This window comes from Leucoraja erinacea, chromosome 5, assembly GCF_028641065.1.
Source record: "Leucoraja erinacea ecotype New England chromosome 5, Leri_hhj_1, whole genome shotgun sequence".
NCBI classification, from domain to species: domain Eukaryota; kingdom Metazoa; phylum Chordata; class Chondrichthyes; order Rajiformes; family Rajidae; genus Leucoraja; species Leucoraja erinaceus.
In genome coordinates, this window is record NC_073381.1 from 49,284,636 (window position 1) to 49,297,052 (window position 12,417).

Genomic DNA, 12,417 nt, shown 5'->3' on the forward strand with positions numbered 1-12,417 from the left:
GTTGGGGTCGGAGGAGGGCAGGTGAGTAGATGGAGGTCGAGGCGATGTCTGGTGAGGGGAGATGGTGGGTGTTCAGAGAGGAGGGGGGCATGAGGACTATATATGGGTGGGGAGTAGCTGGAGCTACCTGGTTAAAAGGGGAGGGGAAGAATGCCCATTCCTGAGATCACCAATATTTAAACAGCACTGTACACATCTGTCATGGTTCAATGGTTTTGTACAACATGTACCCAATGCTACAGACAGTGTTCTAACTGTGTGTTGACAGATTATTGCATAATTTCATCATTAATTTAGTCTAGAGATACAACGCAGAAACAGGCTCATTTGGCCCACCGAGTCTGCGCCGACCAGCGATCCCCACACATCAACACTATCCTGTACACACTAGGGACAATTTACACATACACCAAGCCAATTAACCTACAAACCTGTACATCTTTGGAGCGTGGGAGGAAACTGATGGTCTTGGGAAAACCCATGCAGTCACGGGGAGAACGTACAACCTCCGTACAGACACAGCACCCAGATCGAACCTGGGTCTCCTGCGCTGCAAGGCAGCAACGACAGCTGCGCTACTGTGCCGTCCAAAATTGAGAAATGATATACAATCCCTTCTAAATCAAAAGCTGTAGAAGGTGTAAGCGTCCAATTTGTTTACATCGTTTTCCTCACCCAGTCAGGAAGCAGAAGGGAACTTGCTAGGATTCACCACTTCTACTACAGTAGCTAACCAATATCACATTGGAAGCTTCTGCTCCTGGGACTGAACGGAAACCTCTGGAGACTTTGTGCCCCACCCAAGGTTTCCATGCGGTTCCCGGAGGTTGCAGGTAGGGAGACTGACAAAAACCTCCAGGAACCGCACGGAAACCTTGGGTGGGGCGCAAAGTCTCCAGAGATTTCCGTTCTGGTTTCCTAAGTGGGACAGGGGCATTAGACTGCTGCCATCATAAATGTTGGATGTGTGTTTAAAAGGGGGTTGTTGGTTGTCATAGGACTTCGATAATCTGCCTTCCAAAGGATCACCAGGATTACTGAGGTGCTGAACCCCATCCCTCAGGCAATGTTTCCAGCAAAGGCATGTTAGTCAGGAATCCTATTGCTTTTCTAGAAGGCAGCTGGGCCTCTAGCATCAGAAACTATTTCAGTCTTCCAACATTCTCTTCCACAGAATGTCAAAGGTTTCCTCCAAGCCACTGTGTAATGTTGCACCAAGACAGGCAAAGGCACATGGAGAATGTACACAAAGGAAGTGCACGAGTATAAAAAGCTTATGGCCAATATCACAATCTCATAAGTGGCTCAATTTCATCTTTTAATTCGGTTGGAATATTTATTTAGTAGTATTTTTATTTTGGCACTAAGACTAGGCAAATGATGTGATGGACAGTTACAAAAAAAGGGGATGTGAGAGATTGTGGGTTTATGGATATTTGGGTTTGGGTTTTTTGGGTTTACAGTTTCCATGGAGAGCACAGACAGAAAGTGACGATCTGGAATACCACTTCACAACCTTCCTCTATTGCCAACACCTCGACTACCATAATTTAGCTCATGACATAATAGTAAATGTTTGCAAGCCTTTTCTTTACATTTGTGGACAAATGTTGGTCTTCATTGCACATCCATTTCTGCCTTGAACTGTATGACTGACCAGGCTATTTTCAAGAGTAATTAACCATTGATGGGCCTGGAATTCCATAGGCACTAGAGTGGGTAAGGATGTCAGGTTCCTTGTCCTAAGGAACTCCAGTGTATTAGATATGTTTTACAATTATCTGGTATGTATAATCACCAATACTAAATCTTGCTACAGGTGCACAGCCTTTTATCCGAAAGCCTTGGGACCAGACACTTTTCGTAATTCAGAATTTTTCGGCTTTCGGAATGGAAGATTTTTAGCATAGATTTTAACGGCTGGCTCAGTGGTAGAGTGCTCGGCTCGTATCCGCAAGGTCGCGAGTTTGCGCCTCGATCCCGGCAGTTACTCGATCGCGAGTTTGAGTCTTCAATGTAGTTTTTTCTTGCAGAATAGGAGAGAATAGGGAGGGTTAGGCTGGGATCATTCTCTGCGAGATGATCTTAGTGCGGGAGACAAGTGTAGGAGAGGTGTACTGACTGTGTGGGCAGAACTTTGGAAGTGATTGCCCACCATTCTCAAAAGCCGCTGTGTCTCCCTGTCCCTCCAACTCCAGAGGAATCCGCTCCCCGATGCGCCGCTACGGCGACAAGTGGCAGTTCGCCCACAGCCCGAGCTGCGCCCCCTCATCCGCAACCCGGGTTCATCTGGAGTTGGAGCGGGGCTGGGCTAGAGTTGTTGCTGGCTGTGAGTCTCTGGGATCTCCGTGCTTGCAGTGGGCCTGGGGGTCGGTGTCCCGATGAGGGGGCGCAGCTCGGGCTGTGGGCGAACTGCCACTTGTCGCTGTAGCGGCGCATCGGGGAGCGGCTTCTGGTGGTCCTGACGTCTCTCAGCTCCTGTCCAGGGGGACGGCCGGAGACGTCAGGACCAACAGGAACCCGCTCCCCGATGCGCCGCTACAGCGACGTGGCAGTTCGCCCACAGCCCGAGCTGCGCCCCCTCATCCGCAACCCGGGTTCCTCTGGAGTTGGAGCGGGGCTGGGCTAGAGCTGCTGCTGGCTGTGAGTCTATGGGATCTCCGTGCTTGCAGTCGGTGTCCCGTTGGTCCTGACGTCTCCGGTCACCCCCCTGGAATGGAGCTGAGACTGGGAACTGCACCGCCCTTGCCCCCTCCCTCTGCAACTGCAAACAACCCCACAGTTCCCAGTCTCAGCTCCTGTACAGGGGGGGTGGCCGGAGACGTCACAGCCCGAGACATCAGCTTCTGTCCCTACGGGGACAGCGGAGAGCGTGTTCCTCTGGAATTGGAACAGGACTGGGCTGCTGCTGTGGGTCTCTGGGTTCCCCGTGCTTGCAGTGGGCCTGGGGGTCGGTGTCCCGTTGGTCCTGACGTCTCCGGTGACTGGCACTGGCTCCAACGTGAAGACAGTGCAAAGCCCCCGCGCCGGTGCAATGCGCGGGGAGCTGGAGAGGGGAGGGAAGGGGTCACACACATGGCCGGGAAGCAGAGGGGTGTAGGTGGGGTGAAACTGAAGGGAGCGACAATTTGCTGCTGCCTGCCCGCTGAGTTAAAAAGTTCCCACGCAAGACTCACGATACACTGTGTATCGTGAGACTACCGTGGGAACTTTTTAACTCAGCGGGCAGGCAGCAGCAGATTGTCAATTATTAACCCTCCCGCGCAATATACCCTCACCTTCTCTTTTATGAGTGGGGATTTAGTTCCCCTTTCTTCGAGGACCGACCGGAGGTTCCGCTGTCACCTCTGCGGGCCGTCCTCGGAGAACGTTTTCAAGGACCTTTCTTCAAGGACTGAAAAAATGTCCGCTATTCGGAGGTTTTCGTTATTTGGATCTTCGGATAAAAGGTTGTGCACCTGTATTTATTCTGGATTTTATGCTGCAGTGGGAAATTAATTCCTAATTTGTTCAGGACTGAAAACAAGGTGTTTGATTAATAATCCCCAGTAAATGACTTAAAAATTCACAGTAAATGACAGGCAATTAAAAAAAAAAATACTGGTTCAATTTTTCACTGTTGCTCTTTGCCCACCTTTGGCAGAAAGTCAATGAATTATTAATGGATGGCACAGTGGTACAGCTGGTAGAACTACTGCCTTACAGATCCTGAGCTCAGGTGCTGTCTGTTTGGTGTTTCATAGAAACAGAAAATGGGTGCAAGAGTAGGCCATTCAGCCCTTCGAGCCAGCATCATCATTCAAAATGATCATGGCTGATAATCAAAATCAGTACCCCATTCCCCCTTCCCCCCCCCCCCCCCCCCCCCCCCCCCCCATATTCTTCGATTCCGTTAGCTCTAAGAGCTATATCTAACTCTCTCAACTACAGATAAGCAAAACTGGAAATAGATGCCATGATCAATCGTACAGTGGCTGCAGCAGGGAAAGGTAGAATTCGGAGAGTAGGAGACATTCAAATGGATTCACAGGAAAGGTGGGCATAAACCGGGGTAGCCATGTTTCACGGTACTCAAGGTTGAGTTTTGTAAGATATTTCTGAGGCAGCACTAGCAGAGTTGGCTATTGTGGGAGCAATCTTTTCCAGTCAGCAAATTAGTGGGATTAACACTGAGCAAGTCATGCCTATAAATCACCCTAAATTACTTCAGGAAGAATCTCAGTTTAGTTTAGAGATACAGTGCGGAAACAGGCCCTTCGGCCCACAGAGGTTCCAAATGTTACCCGCGTGGGTTTTCTCCGGGTGCTCCAGTTTCCTATCACATAACGTGCGGTTTATAGGTTAATAGGCCCCTGTAAATTCCCCTCAATATCAAGAGAGTGGATATAAATGTGGGAAAACATAGAACTAGTGTGAACAAGTAATTGATGGTCATTGTGGATTCAGTGGGAAAAGGACCTGTTTGCATGCTGCATTATTCAATCAATTAAAAGAAATACTATTATTGCACTATTGGTAGTATTTCTACTGTTTGTGAATATCAGCAGATGAAAGATTATAAAAATGGCTGGAGTACATTTACAAAACTCGTTGTAGGCCTGGAGGATAAATGCTTCTCCTCCAGACCTGACAACTTCATAATTGTAAACATCTCACTCCTACCATTCCCTGTTACCTCATGTCCACTTATCAGGTGCTCTGCCCCATAAGCAAGTGATGAAATTGAAAAAGGAAAAAAAATTGCCAGAAGCCTGGGAAATATTTACTGTAGAGTTTCTCATCTATAGATCCTACCACCACCCACCCCTGGTTGAATATCCCCACTTAAATAACAGGATCCAGGTTTTAGATTTTCAAGCAGCAATGATGGTTTAAGAGGAACTGATGGACAGAATTGTTGACAGGAATTAACCTATAAGAAAAGGCCTTTACTGGAATATATTTGGTGCAGACTATTGAGCTATGCGCACGTTAGATCACAACTAGATTTTTCAAAAGTATAAATTAAGAAATGCCACATCAAAAGAGTTGAAATTATGTTTTGCAAGTCATCCACTCTTGATGTCGTTCATTTTAAAAATAACCCAGTTTTATTTACAAATCTGAGTAATCTCACATGATGTCAACTTGTCTGTTGTGTCAGCCTATAATTAAATCTAACGTTGGCAAATCTGTTTGCTTCACTTAATTTGAATTAATCATCCATGATATAGAAGATAAAGGAAATCTCAGTAACTGATGATTAATGGAGAATACAATGAAATTGTAACTCATTTGAGCCAATTTTTAAACTACTTGTCTCTTGTGTATTCCTTTTTTCTTTTCTGATCAGCATCAGACATATATATTTTTTGCTGAGAATGAATCCCAGACCAAGACTGTCAGAGCAGCTGCACATCAAAGGCAGGAAGGGATAAAGACATTTCGTGGAGTTTTAGTTTAAAATACAGTCAACCAACCATTTAATTTCCTAAAAAAGCACTCAGTTTTACAGTTCAATATATTATTTTGTAGCATTTGTTGGGGAAATGGTACACAGAAAAAGGAGCAACAAACCATTTTACATCAGTGCCCATGTGGCTTTGCAGTTTAATTTGTCATGATTTCAGATATTCAAAAAAATGCTCTCAAGATAATTCAAAAGTGAAATTTTGTATTCATTGAATTATATGAAAAAAAGACTGTATAAATGGTGACAATATTCTGCTTTATATTGGAATCATGTGCCACTGTGTCATGATTTAATTGCCTGCTTCATCGTTATTGACCTATAACCTGAGCTCTTAGTCATCTATTATCAACATCTCGAGGTAGTGAGCAAGCTTTCTAATTTACAACTTGTTATTGTACTAGTTCACAAACACTTCCAGTAACTAAGTCATAAATGTCGATAAGCATTAATTACGTGAATAGTATTTAGCTTTGGAATGTGGAACTGTGGCCAAATTGGCCTGAAATGAATGGACATCATGGCAGGAAGTTTTAAAAGCGAGATGCACTGCTAGTTGAGCAAAGATTCCTTTTGTGCTGAAGTTGTATGTGATCAGCCACTGTACTCAAGTTGCCAAATGTCCAGAGCCGACACAGTATTACTGACTAGTTAACTCTTTCAATCTTGATTTAATATACTAGAATCATGATTATTTTCTGTTAAATTACACTGAAATATAAGTGTCATTCCAGAAAATCGTACATAATAAAATGTTGGTTGGAAAGCCTCACCCACTGTGAGCACAGAAGACAAATTTAGACACACATTTCGAATTCAGGAAGCGAGTGGAGTACATGCGCCAATCAGCATCAATGGTGCCAAAGTAAATTTCCTCGGCGTAAATATCACCAATAACTTATCCTGGACCAACCACATTGAAGCTAAGGCCAAGAAAGCACCCCAAAGCCTCTACTTCCTTAAGAAGACTAAGAAAGTTCAGCATATCTCCCATTACTTTACCAAATTCTACAGATGCACCACAAAAGACATACCATCTTGATACATCACAGCTTGGTTTGGGAACAGCTCTGCTCAAGACAGGCACGTGCCATCATGGTAGGCAAGGTAGGCACTGCCTACCCTGACTAAAATTATGAAATGGTAATTATTTATTATAAATAGTAAAGGCATGGGAGTTAATTATAATCTTATAGAGGTGTATAAGATCGATCTCTTAGGTAGGCATAATTCTCCTTGCCTTTCAACCGCAGCACTTGCAACACGCGAAAGTCTGTGCAGCCCATGTGCCGTAGACGCTGCTTCAAGCCGTCAATGACAAGCGGGGCTGAAGGCAGCTGGAATTCTGCCTTTGCTGTACTACGCAGGCGCAGTGCAAGTTTCTTGGATTGGCATTATTTTAAGAGTATCTTAGGAAACAGAGAGAGAAGAATGGAGTTTGTGTACGAATAATGTGGTAAGTACATTTCTTGGCGCTATGTGTTTTTAAATACCGTATTTCCTGGGGTGGGGGGGGGGTGGGGGAGAGCTCCTTTCACAGTGTTTGGGGAGTTTGGCCCGGGGAAAAGTTGCGGGGAGGGCAGGAGCGTTGTGAAGGAGGGGATCGGGGCCAGTAACCCACGTGCGACGCTCCGGGCATGGAGCCGCCGCATTGTGGCCGGGGAGTGAATTAGCTCGGGTGGCTGCGAGTGGCCGCCGGGACCGGACAACCCCTCTGCCGGCCCCTGCGCACCTCTAGCGATGCTCTCCGTCTGAAAACCTCTCTCCGGCCTCACTCATGTCAGCCGCTTCCCGTAAATCATTAAATTCCGACAGCGCGCTCAAGGAACCAATTCAGTTAGAAACATAGAAAATAGGTGCAGGAGTAGGCCATTCGACCCTTCGAGCCTGCACCGCCATTCAATATGATAATGGTTGATCATCCAACTCAGCATCATGTGCCTGCCTTCTCTCCATACCGCCTGATCCCTTTAGCCACAAGGGCCACATCTAACTCGCTCTTAAATATAGCCAATGAACTGGCCTCAACTACATTCTGTGGCAGAAAATTCCAGAGATTCACCACTCTCTGTGTAAAAAATGTTTTTCTCATCTCAGTCCTAAAAGATTTTCCCTTTATCCTTAAACTGTGACTCGGCTGTCGGAATTTAAGGATTTGCGGGAAGCAGCTGACATGAGAGCACTGCCAGAGGTGAGCGGGCCGGCAGAAGGCGCTGAAGTGGCAGCCGGTTCTGCTGTCTGGTCCTAGCAGCCGCTCGCAGTCACCTGCTGCTTCCCTCCCTGGAAGTGGCGGCCATTTCTGCTGTCCGTGCCCAGAGCGCTGCGGCAGCGGTGAGTGAGGGAGTTACTGACATGACCCCCTCCTTCTCAACACTCCTGCCCTCCCCGCATCTTTAACCCCTGGCACAGACTCACCACACACTGTGAAAGGAACTCTCCCTCCAATTGGTCCCTTGAAGTAGTATTGTCATTCAATAAGATGACAACTATTCAATGTCCCGGTGTGCTCCCGTTTTTCCCACCTGCCTTCATCCTCCGTCCCCCACCCATTCAGTAATTTGAAAATGAAGAAGATTTAGAAGCCTTGGGCAAATTGAATTGTTACTTGTTTTTATTTTTTATTTTTACGGAGAGAACAATTTGCGCATACGCGGTTTAAGATTTTTTTTTAGAAGCCGATTGACTGCCTACCTTGAGTAATTACTCACGGCATGTGCCTGGCTCAAGACCACAAGAAATTGCAGACAATTATGGATGTGGCCCAGTCCATCACACGACCAACACTCCACTATCAACTCCATTACACTTCACGTTCCTTGGGAAAGCAGCCAACATTATCATAGACTTGTTTCACCCTGGTGATTCCATCTTCTCCCCTTCCCTGTCAGGCAGAAGACACAGATGGTAGGCTGCTCTGGTCGGTTAGATTACATGAGATTCAAGGAGAAATTGCCGACTGGATAGAAAATTGGCTTCATGGAAGGAAGCAGAAGGTTGTTTTTTTCAGATTGGAAGCCTGTCCCTCAGGTTTGGTGCAGAGCCCATTGTTATTTATCATCTATATCGATGATTTGGATAAGAACGTACAAGGCATGTTTAGCAAGTTTGCAGTTAAAATGTGATGGGTAACATGGGTGGTATTGTAGAGTGCAGATGGTTTTCAAAAATTGCAGCATGGCCTTGATTGGGCAGGTGGCTGAGGAATGGTTAATGGAATGTAATACAGAGATGTGTTATATTTTGGGAAGTCTAACCAGGGCAGGACCGACACAGTGACTGACAGGGCTCTGCAAAGTGTTGGAGAGTGGTGGGATCGAGGAGTGTAGGTAAATAGTTCCTTGAAAATGACATCATAGACTTACGGGGTGGTCAAAGGTTTTTGGCACATTGACATTCATCAACCAGAGTATTGAGTATAGCAGTTGGAAGGTCATGTTACAGTTGTACAAGACATTAATGAGGCCGCATTTGGGGTACTATGTTCAGTTTTGGTCACCCTGTTAGAGGAAAGATGTTGGTAAGCTGGAAAGGTTGCGGAGAACTTTTAAAAGGATGTTGCTGGAACTCGATGAACTGAGCTATAGGGAGAGGTTGGGCAGGCTAGGACTTTATTTCTTGGAAGTCAGGCAGGCGAGGGTTAATCTTATAGAGGTGTATAAGATCATGAGAAGAATAGATAGGGTAAATGCACACACAGTCTTTTACCCAGATTAGGGGAATCGAGAACCTGAGGGCATAGGTTTAAGGTGAGGGGGGAAAGATTTAATAGGAACCCGAGTGGCAACATTTTTTACACAAGGGTGGCAGATATATGAAACGAGCTGCCAGAGCAGGTAGTTGATGCCGGTACTATCACTAAAAAACATTTGGACAGGTACATAAAAAACATAGGACAGGTTTAGAGGGATATGGGCCAAGTACAGTAAAATGGGACTAGTGTAGATGGGGCATGTTCCTAAGCTGTATGACTAAAAATTAGTAATCATATACTACCAAATTGAGGAACAGCTTCTTCCCTGCTGAATGTCCCTCCTAATACTGGGGTTCTTCCAACCTACTTCATTGCTGACCTTGGTCTTTTACTCTGTGACTATAAAATTATAATGCTATAACATTATATTCTGCACTCTGGTATGTTTTTCTTTGCACTACCTGTCGTACTTGTGCATTGCTTGATTGTACTCATGAATTATGTGATTTGATTCGACTGGATGGTACGCAAAAAAAAGCTCTTCACTGTATCTTGGCAATCATAAACTAAAATCAATACCAATAATGTCATATATACTTGCTGGAAACATGAAAGGCTGAAAGAAAAAATTACAACTTTTAACCAACTTTTTAAAATATTACACAGAATGAAACAACATAAACTTTCAAAAAAAGTTACTCCAAATAGGTCTGTAATGTTTTAATATTTTCCTGGCAAAATGATACTACATACAACATATACAATTAGTTTATTTTAGGTCTAGGACACTGTTAAGCAATAATTATAACTTAATATACCTTTAAAAACCTGGCCTTCATGCTACAAAGTGCAACATTTTCTAAGTTTTCTAAAGCAAGAATGGTTCATAAATGTTGAATTTCTTGTTATATACAGCTTTTTTGCTGATTATAGTAAAGGCAGCCAAATTACTATTCCCTAAGGAGGATCCAAATGGCACCAACAGATAACTCTCAGTGCTTAATTCATTTGTAACCACTCTGGAAGCTGTTATCAGACTTCACCCAGCATAATAGTAAACATTTTGGATTTAAACCACTATTTTACACGACAAGTTCCAACCTAATATTGCAAATGTTGTCATTAAAACAAAATGGAATAGAATCATACATTACCTCAACTGTTGCATATTTAAATCAAACCAATTATTAATGTAATTCAGCATTAAGATAACTCATATATACGATAATGCTGCAACATTTTAGATAAAAACACAGGCACAGAAAAATAAGAGGCTGGAATACATGAAACATTGCCAATTCTCGCCCACCCCCCCCACCTCCATCACACCAAACATTCAACATACATATATGCATTCTATCCGATGTGAAGATGGCACAAACAGAAGCAGCACTTTATACATCACATAAAAAGTGTGAGTAGTGCAGTATTAGGAATCTATAATCTCCAAGCCTGTTTACTAAGATTGGAATGTACTTACCAAAGCTAAGCTGTCGGCTCTCACAGTACTCTGCATATTGAGATGAATCCATCGTTCGAGTTTGGCGTTCAGCTCTCTGGGATAATAAACGCAGCATTATATTAAACCTGCTAAATTACTGCTGTAGCTCAAATAGGATAAATTATTCAAATAATCTAATTCATAACGATATTGAAACCAAATTGCCTATTTAAAGGTATTTTCTAATCTTGTAACTTTCACTGTGAATGAATTGAATTCACACGATAGGAACACGCAAAAGGGATCAGCATTCAATAAATATTGTCCTTTTTGTCCCTTTCTTAAACATGTACTTATTGTATTGTATTGTATTGTATTCAATTTATTGTCATTGTCTCAATTTGAGACAACGAAATGAATTTTCCTTACAGGCAGTATCATTAAAAAAATCACAAAGAAATTTAAAATATAAAAAATAAAAATAAATAATAAATAAATAATAAAACATATTAAAAATAAAATTGAAATTGAATTAAAATTTAAAAAAAAGCACAAATACAGAAGTCCACGACACAACATAACATAAATGGCACCCAGGTGAGGACGGCACCATAGTCCAGCCAGCCTCCCCTCCGTGTTCATCCGTGGACGGGGCCTTCCAAGCACCCGCAGTCGCCGCCCCGGGTGGCCCGATGTTCAGGCCCTCACGCCGGGCTGGTGGAACGCCGACGCCGAACCCCGACGGTGAGCAGCCTCCTCCTCAGCGGCCCGGACCTTCTGATCAGCCGCCTCCCGCTGCCGGAGTCTGCAGCTCCCGAGTCCGCAGGTCGAGCCGGGCAGAGTCACAGGACCCCGCGTTGATTAGTCAGCGCCGCCCGCGTTGGGAGCTCTGCAAACCGCAGCTCCGTGATGTTGGTGCAGCAGGTCCAGCACTCCGGGCTCCAAACGGCGACCCCCGGTAAGGCATCACCAGCCCCGCGATGTTCCAGCGCTGTCCCGCCGCTGCTGGAGCTCCGGTCGATCCCGGCAGGAAAGGCCGTGCCAATCCAGGTAGGTAGGCCGCTGGGGGGGGGGGGGGGGGGGGGGGGGGGGGGAGGACGCGACTCGAATAATAGTCGCGTCCTCACCAGGAAGCGGCTGAAGGACGGTATCCCCCGCACCGTGCCCTCTTCCCCCACATAAAAACACCAAAAAAACACAAAAAAACACACTTTTACATAACTAAATAAACAAAAAAACAAAAAGATACCGGGCTGTAGGTGGAGGCTGCTGGCACCAGCGCCACCGGAAGTATTATTTGTAATATAAAATGCCAATTAAATAAACATAACAATTACTTCAACAAAAGTGACGTAGTATTTGTTAAACTCCAGATACGTTATACAAAATAATACAACTCCATTACAAAACATTTAACTTTCTCCCAAGAAAAGGTTAAATATAATTCCAGTGAAAGATATAAGTTTCACTTTTTATATTTATTTATTTCCTCAATGTGAATTTTTCATTGTCAGTGATGGAAAAACACATTCCCTTTATAATACAATCTCTATATTGCCATACCTTTGTGACAAATTTCATCATTATTTTGTTTATCTGTTTTTCAAGATCTGGCATAATTAGTAAAGCCAATATTTATCGTCAATTCCTATGAGAGGGTGGCACCGGGCACAGAGTTGCTTCCTTACAGCACTAGAGACCCGGGTTCGATCCCCACTATGGGTGCTGTCTGTATGGTGTTTGTAAGTCCTCCCTGTGAACTACGTGGGGTTTCTCCGGCTGCTCTAGTTTCCTCCCATACTCCAAAAACGTACAGGGTTGTAGGTTAATTGTCTT

General features: G+C 44.4%; 1 protein-coding gene across 2 annotated transcripts in view; it reads right to left on the reverse strand.

The window, feature by feature from the left end:
* Positions 1-12,417, reverse strand: part of supt3h (SPT3 homolog, SAGA and STAGA complex component) — a 364,405-nt gene that overhangs the window by 81,715 nt on the left and 270,273 nt on the right. For both annotated transcript variants that reach the window (XM_055635557.1, XM_055635558.1), the window contains exon 7: positions 10,621-10,696. In XM_055635557.1, the coding sequence (XP_055491532.1) occupies positions 10,621-10,696 (76 nt within the window). The remainder of the gene's footprint in view (positions 1-10,620; positions 10,697-12,417) is intronic.